Raw genomic sequence first — 18,905 nt, forward strand, 5'->3', positions numbered from 1 at the left:
GTTAATAATTGATTCATTGGGGGAGCTACCAATGGAGTGGTAACTCCTCACATGTTATTGTATTAGTAGATTTACCTGCAGCTGATTTGTGAAAACAAAAATTACTCAACGAAGCAATAGAATTCTCGTATTGGCTAGTTAATACTAGTTTTCGCGAAACAGATGGATGGTTGAAAACCATTTTTGTCTAGGTGATTCTGGTTTTCATTGATTTCATTGATTGTTACAATAATTTTATAAACCTATATTTTATTTTCAGGAAGCAGTGCGGGAGTGTTTAAATATCGGGTGTGTTTGTAACGAGAGTGCATTCTTGATAAAAAAATTAATGGTACAATTTATAAACAGTGCGCAAATAAAAGAAAAACAAAAACAAATTCGGATTTTCCAAGATTCCGTTCAAAGAAATAATGCGATCGTCTTTATTTTCCCGTAAAAAAATTTCTTTTAACTTGTGTCCAGTGTCCAGTGCAATGATCAGAAGCTGTAGAAGACATCAACTGCAATATGATGTTACATAACCCTAGCCTACAGCCAAAAAAGAAGATGAAGGTAAGTCTGAGAAAAATAGTGGATTATATTTATGTTATACGAGGGTCGTTTGAAAAGTCCGTGCAAAGTCAGAGAGATAGCACTACTGGCGCGTATCGAGGTTACGTTTAGTTAGTAGCATCTCTTGGAAGAACACACACCAAGTTTCAGCCAGATCGGTCTATTTCTTTGTGTTAGGCATTCGTTTGAATCGAGGAAGTCGAGTGATTTTCAAGAAATAGACGAAAAAGAATTTCGTGTGTTGATTAAACACTACTTTATGAAAGGCAAAACGCCTCAGGAGACTAAAGAGAAGCTTGATAAACATTATGGTGACTCTGCACATTCGATTAGAACAGTTTATAAGTGGTTTCAAAATTTTCGGAGTGGCCATATGGGCACAAGTGACGCTGAACATTCTGGACGCCCTGTTGAGGTTACTACTCCAGAAATCATTGATAAAATCCATGATATGGTGATGGATGACAGAAGAGTGAAGGTGCGTGAGATTGCTAGTGCTGTGGGCATCTCGAATGAACGGCTACATAATATTTTGCATCAACATTTGGACCATGACAAAGCTATCCGCAAGATGGGTGCCGCGATTGCTCACGCTTGACCAAAAACGAAATCGTGTGAAGTGTTGCAAGGACGGTTTGCAGCTGTTCCAGAAGAATCCGCAGGACTTTAAGCGTCGTTTCGTCACTGTGGATGAAACATGGATACATCACTACACTCCTGAGACCAAAGAACAATCTAAACAATGGGTTACCAAGGGGGAATCTGCGCCAAAAAAGGCGAAGACCGTTCCTTCGGCCGGAAAGATTATGGCGACTGTCTTTTGGGATTCGCAAGGAATAATCCTCATCGACTATCTGGAAAAGGGTAAAACTATTACAGGTGCATATTATTCATCGTTATTGGACCGTTTGAAAAACCGAGCTGCAAGAAAAACGCCCACGATTGGCCCACAAAAAAAGTCCTATTCCATCACGACAACGCACCAGCTCACACCTCAGCAGTTGTGGTCGCAAAATCAATGGAAATAGGGTTCCAACTCGTTTCACATCCCCCCTATTCTCCAGACTTGGCTCCCTCGGACTACTATTTGTTCCCCAATTTGAAGAAATAGCTGGCGGGAAAAAGATTTTATTCAAACGAGGAGGTGATTGCAGAAACTAATGGCTATTTTTCAGACTTGGACAAATCCTATTATTCGGAAGGGATCAACAAACTAGAGCAGCGTTGGACGAAGTGTATAAGCCTAAAAGGAGACTATGTTGAAAAATAAAAAAGGTTTACCCCAAAAAATTAAGTAGTTTTTATTTTTGCACGGACTTTTCAAACGATCCTCGTAGCTCATCATAATAATGGTTAAAAATCATGGCGTAATGAGAATTCTTAACCAATAAAAACTGTAATTCCATTTAATTTACAACATTTTTGTGTTTACATGTATTTTTTGGTGAATTTAAATTCTAAAAATCTTGCTTTAAGCTTGACTTTTAGGATTTGATTTGTTGAAGATTTTTTTCGTTGCTAGGTGATGTAAAATAAATCCATACAAATTATGAGAAATAACCAAAAATAAACAAACGATTGTCGCATTTTGACTTAACAACACTTTAATGCAATATTTAAGCATGCACTGAACTGAGTTAATGGTACAACTTAAAACAATGCGATTTATTAAACTGAAATTTTTATTTTTTATTTTTTTTGAAATACTTTTCTTGTTTGTTTGATTGAATTGGCATGACAAATGAAAATTATACCACTCCTCAGGGATAGAAGAGACTAGTAGTTCCGATTTTACTAATAGATCGCACTACATGTACGATTCCTTAACAATGATACTGCAATTCTTTTTTTTTTTTTTTCTTTTTTTTTCTTTTTTTTTATCCTTTTGCAAACACTCTCACGACAAATCGTGTAAGTGATTCTCACTGCCTGTAAAGGCGATTGATTGATTTCTCTTCAACTGTGATTACGTGTGCAGCGCTGGATAATTATCTATTGATTTTATCGATTTCATTGCACGCATGTTTATTGTATCAATGACCGGTTTTACAATTTCATGCATCATCAGAGGTACATATGTCAGTTTGGTGTAGAGATTTCGACTACTCTTAACGTTACCGTCTCGCACTACACCAGCTGAAACTACAAAACTCTGTCTGTATTTTTGTTATTCATTTAACTCTCAGAAATAGTGCCCAATTGCAATAATACCGTAGGATTCTCTTTTAAAATTGCCCTTTAGAAGCAGTGAATTACAGGAAGTCACTTTTTTTGACCAAATTGTCTATGAAAATAGTTACAGTCTGAGTGGCACTTTGTTTTAGTGTTTTTTTTGAGAAAACTGTGGAAAACAAAAAGGAAAACTTATTAGGAAATTTGCTCTTTCTGTAAAAAGTGGTCGATTTGCACACGTTACCGTGTTATGATGACAAGTAGGACTTCCGACAAAGAAATTACGATCTACACCATATTAGGTCTTCACCTAGGTCCTCATGTAGAGTACGACCATTTTGAATTTAAGGCAATTTTTTGTGGATTTTGTATTTCCGGTATTTTCAAAACAAGATCATAATACTTCCTCTCAGGAAGGGGACAGGATGTATTACTAATTAATTTTCCAATTTAAGTAATTCTAAGAGCTGTGGGGTTCAACCAAACGCTCCAATCTCCAAAGGATTCCAATCTCTACAATGTAAAATACTTCGAACTATTTGTAAACGCTCCATTTTATGTCTCCCAACCTGGACTATACACACTGGACCTTAACATTCCTTTTGTCACGCTCCGTCGCTGAAAACACGATACAGAAAACTCCACTTGCACCTGCAATCTCTTATAAATCCTCTAGCTCCAAAATCTTTCTTCAAGAACTCTTCCTGATAACCCGGGCAAGACGCCTTAAAGAGACAGTGTGGCCTCGAGATCTCCTCCCAAGTGAAAAAAGCGACTAATAGCCTAATATTTGGGAGTGTTACCACTGGGTAACTTCTCCACTCGTATACATCTGTAATTCATAGTTCTGTTATCACTGTTATCGCCAACGCGCTGATTGTAGCAAAAATAAACGACAAAAAAAAGAAAAGTAATTCTATGAATTGAATACTACTATTTCCGCTTTCAGTGTTAGGAAAGGGAAATCTTAGAATGAGATATAGAATGATAAAAAAATTGAGTGTACTTTGAGGAATCGCTTGACAACCTCAAGGAATTCAACGACGCTGTTATTCTTTTAGTTCTTCCTGACCGAAAGAAACTGGTCTGCTAGGGAGTTGTAGCTTGAATACAAGGTGTATGAACATGCTGTGGTTCTCCTTGGGATGACCGTAGCCTTCCAGGTTATGATTTTTTTCTTGTGGTTAGATCCGCAATGCTGGCGAAAATCTTTTTAGGTTTTATCCATCATAGCCTGCATGTTTATTGGACTATGCATGAGTTTTTGAACAATCAAATGCATTTTAGTTACCATATTACATGTTAATCCAGTAAAGAACGTTCATAATCTTGAATTCTCTATAATTTCATACAACCGGATGTGAATCATATGTAACGCCAATCATGCCAATTGTATGCAATAGCTTAGCAAATAATTAAAAACTAACCGGAAATGCATTCCATTTTTTACTTTTTCTTTCATGAACAAATGCTTAGGAAATTTGCATTAGCATTTTTAAGTTAAAGTTTAAAATACTTGCGAGTAATAAATTACGTAAGATATAAAATAAAATATCGCCATTATTAATTATGAGAAGGGGAAGAAAAATATTAAAAATAAAAAAATAAAAAGCAAAGAAATGACTGCAAAAACGTTGAAAGAAGTTGTGCAAAATAACGATATATTACGATGAGGTTAGCGTGCTGGATGCTTGGGTGATAACTATCTTTGCTGTCGCTGGGAGAGCCACGCGATACTATGGTGTTGCTTTCCCCCTGCCCCTCCAAACACTTGTTGAAATATTTTTTGCAAAGTTTTGGATTTTATATTATTTAAAAATGTTTTCTTCGTTTTTTTAATAATTTATTTAGTTACAATCAACGCATTTTGCGTTATAAGCAACAATGATAACAATAAGCAACAATGATAACAATAAGCAACAATGATAACAATAAGCAACAATGATAACAATAAGCAACAATGATAATAATAAGCAACAATGATAACAATAAGCAACAATGATAACAATAAGCAACAATTAGGGAAGGGATTAGCTATGAGGTTAGCATACTGGACTCCCACGCGGAGGTCCCGGGTTCGAATCCAGCAGCTGACCCTTAGATTTTCTCTTCCTAGGAGCTTCTTACAGCTCACTGTCCGGTGATGGACAGTGTTGTCTGTAACGAGAGAACACTGTCCGGAGGCCGGCAGTGCACTGGAAAAAGCTCCGGGCGCTAATAACCTCAGCTGTTGATGCGCCAAAAAAAAAAAAAAAAAAAAAAAAAAAAAAAATAAGCAACAATTAAAAAACAATAAGCAACAATGATAACAATAAGCAACAATGATAACAATAAGCAACAATGATAACAATAAGCAACAATGATAATAATAAGCAACAATTAAAAAACAATAAGCAACAATGATAACAATAAGCAACAATGATAACAATAAGCAACAATTAAAAAACAATAAGCAACAATGATAACAATAAGCAACAATGATAACAATAAGCAACAATGATAACAACAAGCAACAATGATAACAATAAGCAACAATGATAACAATAAGCAACAATGATAACAATAAGCAACAATGATAACAATAAGCAACAATGATAATAATAAATAACATACACACATATCAGAGTGGAGAAGTTACCCAGCGGTAACACTCCCAAAAACATTCTAAATTCTACTGACTCTCCTTCATCAGAGAGGAGATCGCGAGGCCCACTGCCTTTTAAGACTGTCCTAGAAGTGTTATCTGGAAATGTTCTTGAAGATAGATGTTGTACAAGTGGGATTGTGATGTGTTAGAATGTTAAGATGGAATTTTCTGTATCGTGTTTTCAGCAACTTGTGTTGCACGAAAGAAATGTTCCAAGTCTGTGTGAATGGTTTGATTGGTGACCTAGAAAGGAGCGTTTACTATAGAGCGAAGAATTTTAGATTGCAAGGACTGGAGGATTCTTTGCAGATTTGAGCGTTTGGTTGAACCCCACAATTCGATGCCATAAGCTTAGACTGGCTTTAGTATATTTACATATATAAGTCTGTTGTTGTCTAGAGTGAGTTTTGATCTGTTGTCGAGTAGTCTTTTCAGTTGTTGGAAGCGTTCTGTTGAGTTCTGTTCTCTTATGTCGAGTATGAGGGTTCCATGTAAGTCTTCTGTCAAGGTAAAGTCCAAGATAGCGGACTACGCGTTTGACTACTGGTAAAGGAATTAAATTGTAAATGAGAGGAGCAAGAATGATGCGTCCGAAGAGTGAAAGTAATGTTTTGAGATTTTGTTTCGTTCAGTTTGATAGCCCCATTTTTTTGAACCATTTTTCTAAGGAGGTGAGGTGAGACTGTAGGTTTCTATGAGGTATTATTGGATCTTTGACAGTAGATAAGATGGCAGTACCGTCAGCATAGGTGAGAAGAGTAGTTTGAGGATGTGTAGGTTTGTCTGAGGTGTAGATTGTGTACAGAATTTAAAATGTTTAAATTTAAATAATTACAATACTATGTTGTTTTTTTTAAATTGGTTAACGGGGACTTTGTTTAAGGGGTTTAAGGCATGAAGTAAATTTTTTTTTTCTTATGATTATTACTTTTCTTTTTTTTAAGGAGTTCCTCAGTAATGAGGTTTTCCTCAATCAAATATTTCAATTATTTTATCTAGTTAATATTAAATTCCAAATAATAAATTCGAACTCCTAATTAATTATTTTTTTTGCTATTACTCAATTTGTTATTAAGAAAAAGAGAACAAGTTATTGAACAAGATTTAATGGAGAAAAGTTTCAATGTTTAAAAAAGAAGATGAAACTTGGAACAAAAAAGAATACTAATGAACTTTTCTAATAACATTCAAGTCTTTATACAATAAATGTTAAAAAGAAAGAAAAAAAAACTCTTTAAGCTTACATAGTGGTAGAATGTTCATAAGGACAAAGAAGATACCGAACTAAAACTTGGCAGCTAAAGTTAATTAGCTATATAGCTGCAAGTCAGCAAGAGAAGGAGAGTCGGAGAGAGCCAGAGTGAGAGAGAGCAGCTGCTTCACATTGTTCTCTCTCCTCCCCTATTTTCACTTTAAAATAGTAAGAGAAAAATCTGGTATCACGGCTTCACTTTAAAGCAGTCTACATAATTTTCTTTAAACTCAACAATAATCACGAAAAAACTACGATAAAGTGGTCAATGTTCCTAAAATTGGGAATTTTGGTTTACTTGTGTAGATAAATTCATACTTTATGTGAAAATAAGGTTAGAAGACTGTTCAAACCTAAGGCGCTATGGTAGCCGAGCGGTGCAAGGCGTTGACCCGCAAAGCAAAGGTGTATTGTTGGAATAGTGGGTTCAATTCCCGGGGTCTTAGGTCTTGGATTTTATTTAATGCTGGTTAATATGGGAAATTTACAGTAAAGTGTGTTTGCTAGTCGGCCTCGGTCCAGACTACACCTAATTTGGCAGTTAGACGTTAAAGTCTGCCTGATAAACGTAGAGATGATAACTTGCAGATTAGCTAATACACATTATTTAGGAAGTGAACCACTTCAACAGTGTCGAGTTGGGACCTAATTTTGGTACAGACAAAGATGAGTAATCCGGCGTAATGTGTTCGGTTGTATATATTCACATTAATTTAGAATTTTCATTAATTACAAAAAACATGAAGATTATTTCTGTGAAATAAGATAATAAGTAGAACGGAGTTCTTTGAATAAAGTTGCAACGAAAACCAATGAAACTTTTGCAAATTTCCAGTTTCAAAATAGCAAAGACGTAATCACTAAAAAACACAATAAAAACAAATAGACGAACGTATCTCCAGACTACAAAAGAAGATACGTAAAACTGATATGTAAATTCAGTGAATACGCAATGATACATAAAATTTCTGTGTAATTTTATCAAATTTTAGATAAGATACAGATAATCTAAATTCTAAAAAGTTACTGTTCAAAATCAAGGTCAAATGATAGTTAAAAATTTTGTTTAACGATTCTGGGCTAATTTACTAGGGTATTGGAGAGGCGTCCCTACGGTTATCCCAGCCTAACAAATTATATAATACTCGAAGGAACTTACACAGGTAGTTTGACGGAGGACAACTGTTTGGGGTTTAGCGAATTCCATCTCATCACACAGACACTCACTTACTCGTACATTATTAATTTTGCTGACGTCATAAGGAAAATCAGCTGAACTTCTACATTTAGCTACAGAAATACAAACTGACAAAAACTTGTAATTTTTACACGAAAACATTTTAGTGCTACTGCCATTTCCTTTTACAGAAAATTGAAAATAATGAAAACGGTTTCATTAATTTTCTTTCATAGTTTTATAACTACTGTCCCCACCTAAATGCGTGCCATTTTTTTTCTAATCATTTTCACAGATTTTTTTTTTTTACAAGGGTTCCCCCCAAAGACTTTTCTGTAACATTTTTCAGATTTTTCCAAATTTGTTACTAGTTTAATTCGTTTTTTTTCTTTTATTATTATTATTTTTTAATTTTTAATTTAAGGCGCGTCAACATTTAAGGTCATTGGCATCTGGAGCTTTTTTTCTCATTGCACTGCCGGTCTCCGAACAATTTTCTCTCGTTACAGACATCACTATTACCGGATAGTGAGCTGTAAGTAGCTTCTAGGTCCTTCTTCAAGTGCCAGCAGCTGGATTCAAACCCAAGGGTTATCGCGTTGGAGAATCCAGTATACACTAACCACAGAGCCTTTCCTTGCCTCGTTATTCTTCCTTCTTTGCTTATTTCAGGGTAAAATTCAGTAGAATAACAAAGAACTTCATATTAAATTTTACAACTAACTTTAGGTCTAATTTCTAACAACTATCTCAGCCTGGGGTTTTATAGTTTACATAATTAAATTATCTTTGCAACTAAAAGCAAAATAGAACAATGTAAATAATATTAATGCAACTAAATATAATAAAATAAATAAAATAACACAAAAGCAAGAAACTAAACAGCCTCCAGAGAAGATAAAATGAAAATTAAACACATCTTAAGTTCACTAAAAGCAAATAACGTAACTGTTGTTAACTGCATACTGATTAAACATGACTTAGTAATTGAAAATCTCTATAAATTATTGCTATTTCGCCATATATGTTAACATCTTTTAATTACTAATTTTTTTTTAAAAATTATTAATTATTATTTATCTGCAAATGTATAGTCTATATAAATTCTGAGCTAGCTCCAAGCCACAGTCGGAAGAATGTGGTGAGAGGAACAATACAGTGTTGGCATTGTCGAGATAGTAGGGAAACGGTTGGCAAGCGTGGAGATCGTGGGACCAGCGTCCTTTTAAATGACGAGAAAGATTAACAGGATATTGTGTGTGTGTGTGTGTGTGTGTGTGTGTGTGTGTGTGTGTGTGTGTGTGTGTGTGTGTGTGTGTGTGTGTGTGTGTGGTGGAATAGTAATTTTAGAAGGTTCCGGTGATTGGTATTGGAAATTTTTAAAATCGGGTCTGGATTAACGTAGGGATAGACAACATGTTGGTGATGGTATTGTGTGAGGATTCTGCATAGGATTTTTGTACTGGAAGGATTGTTTAGCTTGATTATTGGATATTCTACTTCATAAAGACGATATAGGGGGTAGTAGTGACTTGTTAAAGATACGTGTGACAACAGAGTGGATTTCAAGTTTCAAGAAGTCCATAACGTCTTTTCAAGGCTCTTTAAAGTCCTGAATTTTACGAAAAAATTTACTACAATTTTATTTTAAAGTTCGTGTAATTCATTACAAACATTTATTTGAAACATTTCTTTCAAAAAGTGTAATTTTTGAACAAGAGTATTTATGGATAGATTTCTTTTAAAGTCCCATTTATGGTTTCTTACTAACGTTATAAAATTAATAAATTAAATATGAACCAGAAATTAGTAGTTTAACTGAAAAGTTTTGTCAGTAACTTGAGAATTCTGGTAAAAAAGGAGTCGTCTTGAGTGTTCACACTAGATGTGTTCTGGTTCTTTTTATCTAAAAAGCTCCGGGATGAAAGTTGGATGGGGTAAGAGAGAAAGAGACAGAGAGAGAGAGAATTCACGGAAAGGCTTTATTCAAGCAGTAGCGCACTCTAGTAGATAAAGTTATGAATAATGTAGCCATGACCTTCTCAATTATATGCTAACTTACTTCTTTCTAAGTCTCTAACCTAACCGAATAACATTGAAAATTTTCTATTTTTATCAAATGTGATCTCGGATTCTAGTAGTTTCCGGTTATTTCACAACTATTTTCAAACTATTATTAAAATTTAAAAAAATGTAATTGATATTTGGATAAAATTGATCAGTAATATATTCTACAAATTCTGCCTCAAAATAGGGAACTGGTTAAGGTACTCCCAGAAACTGTACGTAAATACACTTAGCATTCCCTTGGTGTTCTTATTTCTCTCTCCAAAACTTATTAAACTTAAGATAATACTGAACTGTAAACGAGGCACCATTAATAGCCGAGCGGTTATAGGCTAGACCCGCAATGCTAAGATGTATTGCTGGTTTAGTGGATTCGATTCCCCCGGTCTAGGCCTTGGATTTTATTAAATGGTTAATATGAGAAATTTGCAGTAAAGTATGTTAGCCGGTTATAGGCTAGACCCGCAATGCTAAGATGTATTGTTGGTTTAGTGGGTTCGATCCCCGGTCTAGGTCTTGGATTTTATTTAATGGTTAATATGATATATTCCAGCCACCTATTTCGTTATTTTGAAATCTTACTTGACTGACAGACATTTTAGAGTGAAGGTAGGAACTATTCTTTCTCCATTCAGCCATGCTGACGCTGGAGTTCCGCAAGGCAGCATACTAGGCCCCATTCTGTACACAATCTACTCCTCAGACATACCTACTCATCCTCAAACTACTCTTCTCACCTATGCTGACGATACTGCCATCTTATCTACTGACAAAGACCCAATAATAGCTCATAGAAACCTTCAGACTCACCTCACCATCTTAGAAAATTGGTTCAAAAAATGGGCTATCAAACTGAACGAAACTAAATCTTAAAATATTACCTTCACTCTTCGACGCATCACTCTTCCTCCTGTCTTTTACAATCTTATTCCTTTACCTGCTGTCAACGTAGTCCGCTACCTTGAGCTTTACCTTGACAGAAGACTCACATGGAACCCTCATACTCGACTTAAGAGAACAGAACTTAACAGACGCTTCCGACATCTGAAAAGACAACTTGACAACAGATCAAAACTCACTCTGGACAACAAAAGACTAATTTATGTAAGTATACTAAAGCCAGTCTGGGCTTACGGCATCGAACTGTGGGGTTCAACCAAACGCTCAAATCTGCAAAGGATCCAGTCCTTGCAATCTAAAATTCTTCACTCTATAGTAAACGCTCCTTTCTACGTCACCAATCAAACCATTCACACAGACTTGAACATTCCTTTCGTCACACAAGTTGCAAAAACACGTTACAGAAAATTTCCATCTCAACATTCAAGAACATTTCTAGACAACAGTTCAAGACGTCTTAAAAGACAGTGGCCTCGCGATCTCCTCTCTGATGAAGAGAGTCAGTAGAAAGTAAAATGTTTTTGGAGTGTTACCGCTGGGTAACTTCTCCACTCTTTTATTCTGTTATTTATTGTTATCATTGTTGCTTATAACGCAAAATGCGTTGATTGTAACTAAATAAATGATTAAAAAAAAAATATGATAAATTTGTAGTAAAGTATGTTAGGCGGTCATAGGCTAGACCCGCAATGCTAAGATGTATTGTTGGTTTAGTGGGTTCGATTCCCGGTGTCTAGGCCTTGTATTTTATTTACTGGTTAATATGATAAATTTGTAGTAAAGTATGTTAGGCGGTCATAGGCTAGACCCGCAATGCTAAGATGTATTGTTGGTTTAGTGGGTTCGATTCCCAGACTAGGCCTGGGATTCTATTTAATGGTTAATATGAGCAATTTTGCAGTAAAGTATGTTTGCTAGTCGCCTCCGTCCAATTTTTCTTAACCTCCTTTTTCTTATTATAGGTCGCTCTGTCCGTCCCAATTAGTGAAAATGACTGACCACCCAAGTGTGCCCACTTAATATAAACTAACATATCTGGGGAGAATACTGTTCAGGACGATGTTCCCTTTCTACAATTTTCCTAACCTTAATTCAATTTTCTTTCAAAGAAAAATTGTCGGAGATAGTCTTTGACCGTAATAATATAATTAATTTTCAACACCCTGTTAATATTTTTGGTTTACCATAACTTTTTATTACTCCGATCAACCAAACTATGTTAAAAGCCTCACGTTAAGAATTAGCTAGAAGAAGAAATTTAATTAAAAAGCAGGAAATACTTTTAATAAATAATTAATAAATCCATAAAAGGAAGTAAAGTTAAGTTTATAAATACTTCACTGTCAGCAAAGTCTTTCTTCTTTGCCTGGTCCACCCAGTCAAGTGACTTACAAAGAATGATGTCATCTTCTTTTTTTTATATATAATATAGATAAATGCTCTTGACTAGCATTGATTTGTGACTGTGATGAACTATCTGGGGAACTATTTCCCATCATCATTTATATCGTGATTGTTATTTGATTGGTTTTAAATAAATCAAGTGTCCCTCCGTCTGTTTTGTTGACATTATGTTGACTCTTTTTTTTCATGAAAAACTTGGAATGCGTTGCAAGTGGGGGAGGGGGAAATCTGGTGTGAATGGTCACAGCCATTTTTCTTAACCACAACTTACGTAATTAACTTTGTCTTGAAACTAAGAATTTTTACTTAAAAAAAAAAATAAGGAACTTGTGGGCGGAACACTTTTCTATGTCACTACTAAAATCGATTCAGGAAGAATCACTTTACTGAATCCAATTTTCCAGTTTGTTTAGGATTTTCCCGGAAATGGCTCCTACGATTTCCATTTAACTCGGTGCACTAATTGCGCGTACATACATCTATCCACTTTTATTTGGAACATTTTTCCAGGGAATTAGAGCAATTTTGGGATAGGAAAGTGATTTACTCTAATGTGCCAATACAATTTTTGTTCTGTATTACCATCTGAAATAGTATTAATGGGAATCAAATGTAGGGCCGAATTTCTAAATTTAATTTAAGATCGGCTTTCCGGAAGTGCCACCCATGTCTATTTAGCTTTTACCGGAAACATTTCTCCCCGGAAAGGGCACTTCTAGGAGGGAATGGGGGGTAGATAGATTCTAAAATGATAAGAATTAAATTAATCTACTCAATCGACAACTATAATCACTATAATTACGAATTATGTATAATTCCCAAGAAGTACAAATGAATACCAGAGTTTCAAGTTTCCGTCCCTTAAGGACATCAATATAAAGGTGTGTGTACGTGAACATATCGGACCCTCCACGGTAGCCGAGCGGTTATAGGCTAGACCCGCAATGCTAAGATGTATTGTTGGTTTAGAGGGTTCCATTCCCGTAGTCTAGGCCTTAGATTTTATTTAATGGTTAATATGAGAAATTTACAGTAAAGTATGTTTGCTAGTTGCCTCTGTTCTCGACACCTAATCGGTAGTTGGACGTAATGCCTGAAAAAGTAGGCAATTACTCAATCGTCAACAAATTTTAAAATTTCCATGAATTCAACTAAGACGGTAAAGAGAAATTAATATCCAAATTCAACCATTGTGAATTAATTGTAGATTAATTATTTAAATTATTAAAATTAAAATGCTTTTTAAATAAATTATTACTAGAAAATATGGTGTGGCAAATAACTCATTATGCAAATGGGAGTTCATTAATGATAAAACTTACAAGCAAAAACTCTAGGTAAAACATTGTAAGAACTATGAATAAATTTATACAAGGAAGGAATTAGGTGAGTGTTTAGCGAATACTGGCATTACAACGCCGGAGATCATGGGTTCGAATCCCAGCTGCTGGGCCCTTAGATTTTTTTTCTTTCCGGCGATGGACAGTGTTGTCTGTAACGAGTGAATGGAAAAAAGCTCCTGTCTCCAGTAACAGTTTAAAAAAAATATAAAAAAAGTACAATAAACTAACAAAAATTAAAATAGTTTCCTTTATCAAAAAGAAGTAGACTGCTTAAAAGATTTTCTCGTACAAAATTTTCTCAGTTCAAACTCTTAAATTAAATTTCCTTCAAATTTCGATTATTATTATTTTTTTTTCGAAATAAATATAATCCTAACCGGAACATTAAACAGTTTTGTAAATCCGTATATCACACTTAAAACATCACTTTAAAGGAATTCCTTTATTGTCACTTCCGTTTAGAAATTCGTCTTTAAATTCGTAATTTGTGGTAATTTATATAATTATCCTTCCTGTTCATCTAATAGTGATTACATCTTTCATTACACAGATATTTCACTTAAAGCGGAAGTACAACAAACTCCCTCTACCCCCCTCTAATTATATTGGAAAAATGATTTTCGTCAAAAGCAGGAAGTTGCTCCTAAATACAGGGGTCTCTACAATGATTTTATTTATTTTAATTACTATATTAAATATTTATTAAAAAATTTCCCCTGTTTAGTTAATAAAAATGTGAAATCTAGATAGGACACGTAAAAATAAATAAATAAAATCAACTAAGATATTGCGGGAAACTCCCCCATTCCCCCAAACTATAATTCAAGAAAACCTGTTGACTCTATTTAGGCAATAAAATGGATTTTTTCCTTTTAAGAGATTTGGTTAAAGAGAAAAAAATTCTTTGTATTTATTTTAGGGAATTTAAAAGCAAAATATTGAATTTAAAATTAAGCAATAATCGTAATTAAAGGCACAGAAACAGGAAGTGACTATCGAAAAAAAAAGAAGAAAATATTGTATTAGATTTTACCAGACAATTGAGCAATTCTTATTGATAGATTGATTGTGTATTTGATTGAAATGAGGGTAAAGATTGTTGCTTACAAAAAAAAAAAAAAGAGTGTGGAATAAGATCACGATGTGGAGGTTATGAAGTACTGGGTATGATAAGAGGACAAGCAACTTAGTTAGGGATTTCCAACTTGGGGGAGTTCATGTTCCCCACTGAGATTCATCTACTTCCTTAACGTTTATTTTTTTTTTATCCCAAAATTTTTCTGGATTATTTGGTCTAAATAATAAGAGACAGAGAGACAGACAGACAGACAGACAGACAAAAAAAAATCCAAAAATCTACTACTCACTAAAAAGGGACGGCGCCTTGAATCGGACCTGGCTATTGGATAGGTGTTATAGGCCATGTGTCGGTCCCATGTCGACGGCAGGACTGTGGAGGCCGCGGCACTCCCGCCAGCGGGCGGCAATGTTGGTCGATACGCGCCGTCCCTTTTCCAGGCATTCTCGCTGAGCAGCACCAGAGAGACCGCCTGATATCCATCCTATCATACAGTTTACCACCACTAACAGCGCGCACGTCCCTCTACTATACAGCATCTTCCGAGATCTAACGAAAACTGGTAAAACACAACTGGGTCACCGTGTCATTAAACCTTGTTACCCAAACCTCTACGTGTGCGTGCCTAAGTGTAACCAATAGAACTAGAAACTTCTCCGGGAAGATAGTGTAAAGAGTACTAAATCTACTCCAAAAAAATTAACTAATAATAATTACGTAAATTACAACGTAAAATTGAATTTGCATAGTTTATCTAGAAAAAGGGGAAACGAAATTGTAATACGAGGCTATTTGATTTATTAACCGGAATAGATTCAACAATCTGATCTTAAAGTTGTAACTTAGATCGCGACATAATCATTCTAACAATCAAAAATGGGTCCAGACACCAAATTTTCAATTTTATTTCTAAAAAAAAAAAAAAATCAAAATATTACCTGCTGAACCACCAACTGTTCAAAAATCCAAGTAAAAGTTCGGTCACTTACCTGAAATCGCAAAAAAAGAAGAAAATCATTATTTTTAATTAAAGAAAATTGTAAAAGAAAAGTCTAGAATAAACAACTAACACTTTATATCGCAGTTGTAATGAATTTAAAAGGCGGTTGAGGACCACGGTAGCCGAACGGATGAGGCTTGACCCGCAATGCTAAGATGTATTGTTGGTTTAGTGGGTTCGATTCCCTTGGTCTAGGTCTTGGATTTTATTTAATGTGCTTAATATAAGAAATTTGTAGTAAAGTACATATGTTAGGCGGTTATAGGCTAGACCCGCAATGCTAAGATGTATTGTTGGTTTAGTGGGTTCGACTCCCCTGGTCTAGGTCTTGGATTTTATTTAATGTGCTTAATATAAGAAATTTGTAGTAAAGTACATATGTTAGGCGGTTATTGGCTAGACCCGCAATGCTAAGATGAATTGTTGGTTTAGTGGATTCGATTCCCCTGTCCCCTGGTCTAGGTCTTGGATTTTATTTAATGGTTAATAAAAAGAAATTTACAGTAAAGTATTGTTTGCTAGTCGCCTCTGTTCACGACACCTAATTCGGGTAGTTGGACGTAAATCCAGCCTGAAAAAACAGGCAGTTACTTTACTACTATACTACAATAAAATAGAGAAAACTACTTTTTTAGCCCAGTGTGTAGACTAAGATTAATGACGATGTTTTATTTTCAAAAAAATTGAGAAAAAAAAAAGTCGATTCCATAAAAAAGGTTGACATCCGGTTGAAAAGCTCTAACCGAAAAAAATCTTGCGATCGTATTTCCTCACAGCGTCTTTGAACATTACGCGAATTCATTAATTTATTTTTTTTTAATTTATGGTGACTTTTTCAAATTTACGATATTTATACAGTAATATTTACATATTCACTGTAGTGAAAAAAACAATTTGTTCTGGCAAATGCGAGCTTAAAGCGTGGGTTATAAAATAACATAAAACAAAACAATTATTTAAAATACAAACATAACCTAAAACAAAACAAACAACGGTTGCCATGGTAACACGGTTAAAAAATTATAACCAACCAACATTTTCATATGGGAATACGTGGTCTACATAAAATGAAATAATATTCCAATTAAATGAAATAAGTTAGGGAATAATTCTTTTCTTAATATAAATTGCTCAAATTTTAATATTATTATTAATAAATAATTGCGTAACATTATTAAAGTTTAGGTTAGTTTCTTTGTATCCATTCAAACCCAAATTTTGTGTGTAATTCTGTAGAAAAGAACTAAGCTAAATTGTTAGGTTAAGCTAATTGTGTGACTAGGACACGTCATCAGTACGCATGCGTAAAGTGAGTCCTTATGGTTTCTCATAATCATTTAGTTAAAGACTGATTTTTGGCACAACATTGGAAAAGTAATAATATAATGTTAGAGAATTATAAGAATAGATTTATCAATAACAATTGTCGCTTGGTTTTTGCGATAGGAGAAAGTAAAAAAATATATTATCTATATACAATTAATAACCTTCCCATTTTCCACTCCCCTGGAACAGAATTTCCACAAAACAGGATAGGAAAAACAGGGGCGAAAAATAGGTGGACAAAAAAATGAAGAATGGAAACGATATAGTTAAACATTATGGGACTAAAAACGAGTTTGAAACGGTTGGAGGGAAAAAAATAAAAACTGCAATATTTCCCTGCCTGCTGCAACACTGCTACCACAGTTACCAATTCCCATGATAGATAGCGCACATTGTTGCCCTTCTAAAACTATCGCATTCTAACTGGTCTTATCGATTCAAACTAATCATATTTTATTATAGTATTATTTTATGTATTTGTTTTTTTGTCTACGTTTTACTTATACTTTTATTTGAAACTAAGTATTAAAAATATATCAATGATCGTATAATAAAATCTTACGAGCACAATCAAAAGATTTACTACTTATTCATGAAAGATTCTGATTTACACATTGTTTAAACTCGAATTTTCTGGAATATACTCAACGTTAAATAATGTTAAAAATTTTGTAAATTCGTACAGATTACGGAAATGACACTTTACAAGAAAAAAAATCTACCCTCTTCCGTCACTTTGAACTGCTTAAAAAACGAATTATTATTCAATTTAAAGCCCCGTCAACATCTGATGAGGTTATTTGACGCTCGAAGCTTTTTTTCCAGTGTACTGCCAGTCTCTGGACAGTGTTCTCTAGTTACAGACACCGAAAAGAGAGCTGTAAGAAGCTTCTAAGAGGAAACATCAGGCTGGATTTGAATCCAGGCTCTCTCCGTGACGCTAACCACTAAGCTAGTCCCTTCCAAATCTATTTTATTATTTTTTTTAATGATTTAAGACGCGTCAATATCTAAGGTTATTGGCGCCCGGAGCATTTTTCAGTGCACTGCCGTGTTCTCTCGTTACAGACAACACTATCCATCACCGGACAGTGAGCTGTAAAATAGCTTCTAGCAAGAGAAAATCTAAGGGTCAGCAGCTGGATTCGAATCCGGGACCTCCGCGTGGGAGACCAGTACGCTAACCGCATAGCTAATCCCTTCCCTGATTTTATTATTTATTAAAAAAAAAAAAAAAGGCCTCCTCAATTAGCACGCTTTCACAAAGTGATAAGGTTATAAATTTAGTGTGTATAACAGTGGCGGAGCTTTAGGCTTCAAAGCTAGCCTACCCAAAATTTACAGTTTAGAATAATAAAAATAGGAAAACAAGATTTTTTATTGAGGCACCCCCTCAGAGAATTAAGTCGCAAGAGTATTCGTACAATTTTTTAAAAATCAGAAACGAAACAAATCTTACAACCTGCTTGTCTACTTAAAAACGATACACATAAGTACTTACGTACAGCAATAAAGTTGTTAACCTTCTACACAGTAATTAATATCGAAGCTAATAAAAAGAGATATAGTATGAGTTATACCTCTTAACTGTTACCTACGTCATTGCTAAATATCGGACAAGAGAATTGCATCAAGTTTGCGTATTATCTTGCTAAAAAAAAAAGGTTTCTGTTATTAATAATCGAAAGTACTTTAGTTTACGAGGGTCGTTTGAAAAGTGCGTGCAAAGTCAGAGAGATAGCACCACTGGCGCGTATCGAGGTTATGTTTAGTTAGTAGCATCTCTTGGAAGAACACACACCAAGTTTCAGCCAGATCGGTCTATTTCTTTGTGTTTGGCATTCGTTTGAATCGAGGAAGTCGAGTGATTTTCAAAAAATGGACGAAAAAGAATTTCGTGTGTTGATTAAACACTACTTTATGAAAGGCAAAACGCCTCAGGAGACTAAAGTGAAGCTTGATAAACATTATGGTGACTCTACACCTT

At 34.6% G+C, this 18,905-nt stretch overlaps 1 protein-coding gene across 6 annotated transcripts in view; it reads right to left on the reverse strand.

The window, feature by feature from the left end:
* Positions 1 to 18,905, reverse strand: part of Dyrk2 (Dual-specificity tyrosine phosphorylation-regulated kinase 2) — a 391,634-nt gene that overhangs the window by 132,485 nt on the left and 240,244 nt on the right. The window contains exon 1 of one of the 6 annotated variants that reach the window (XM_074130631.1): positions 14,882 to 15,012. The exons of the other annotated variants lie outside the window; for them this stretch is intronic. Coding sequence (XP_073986732.1) covers positions 14,882 to 14,938 — 57 coding nt within the window. The 5' untranslated portion in view covers positions 14,939 to 15,012. Of the gene's footprint in view, positions 1 to 14,881; positions 15,013 to 18,905 lie in introns of those variants that run through there. 6 annotated transcript variants of the gene reach the window in all.

This window comes from Rhodnius prolixus, unplaced genomic scaffold (assembly GCF_049639745.1).
Source record: "Rhodnius prolixus isolate KJV_2025 unplaced genomic scaffold, Rpr scaffold_4, whole genome shotgun sequence".
In the NCBI taxonomy this organism is placed as follows: domain Eukaryota; kingdom Metazoa; phylum Arthropoda; class Insecta; order Hemiptera; family Reduviidae; genus Rhodnius; species Rhodnius prolixus.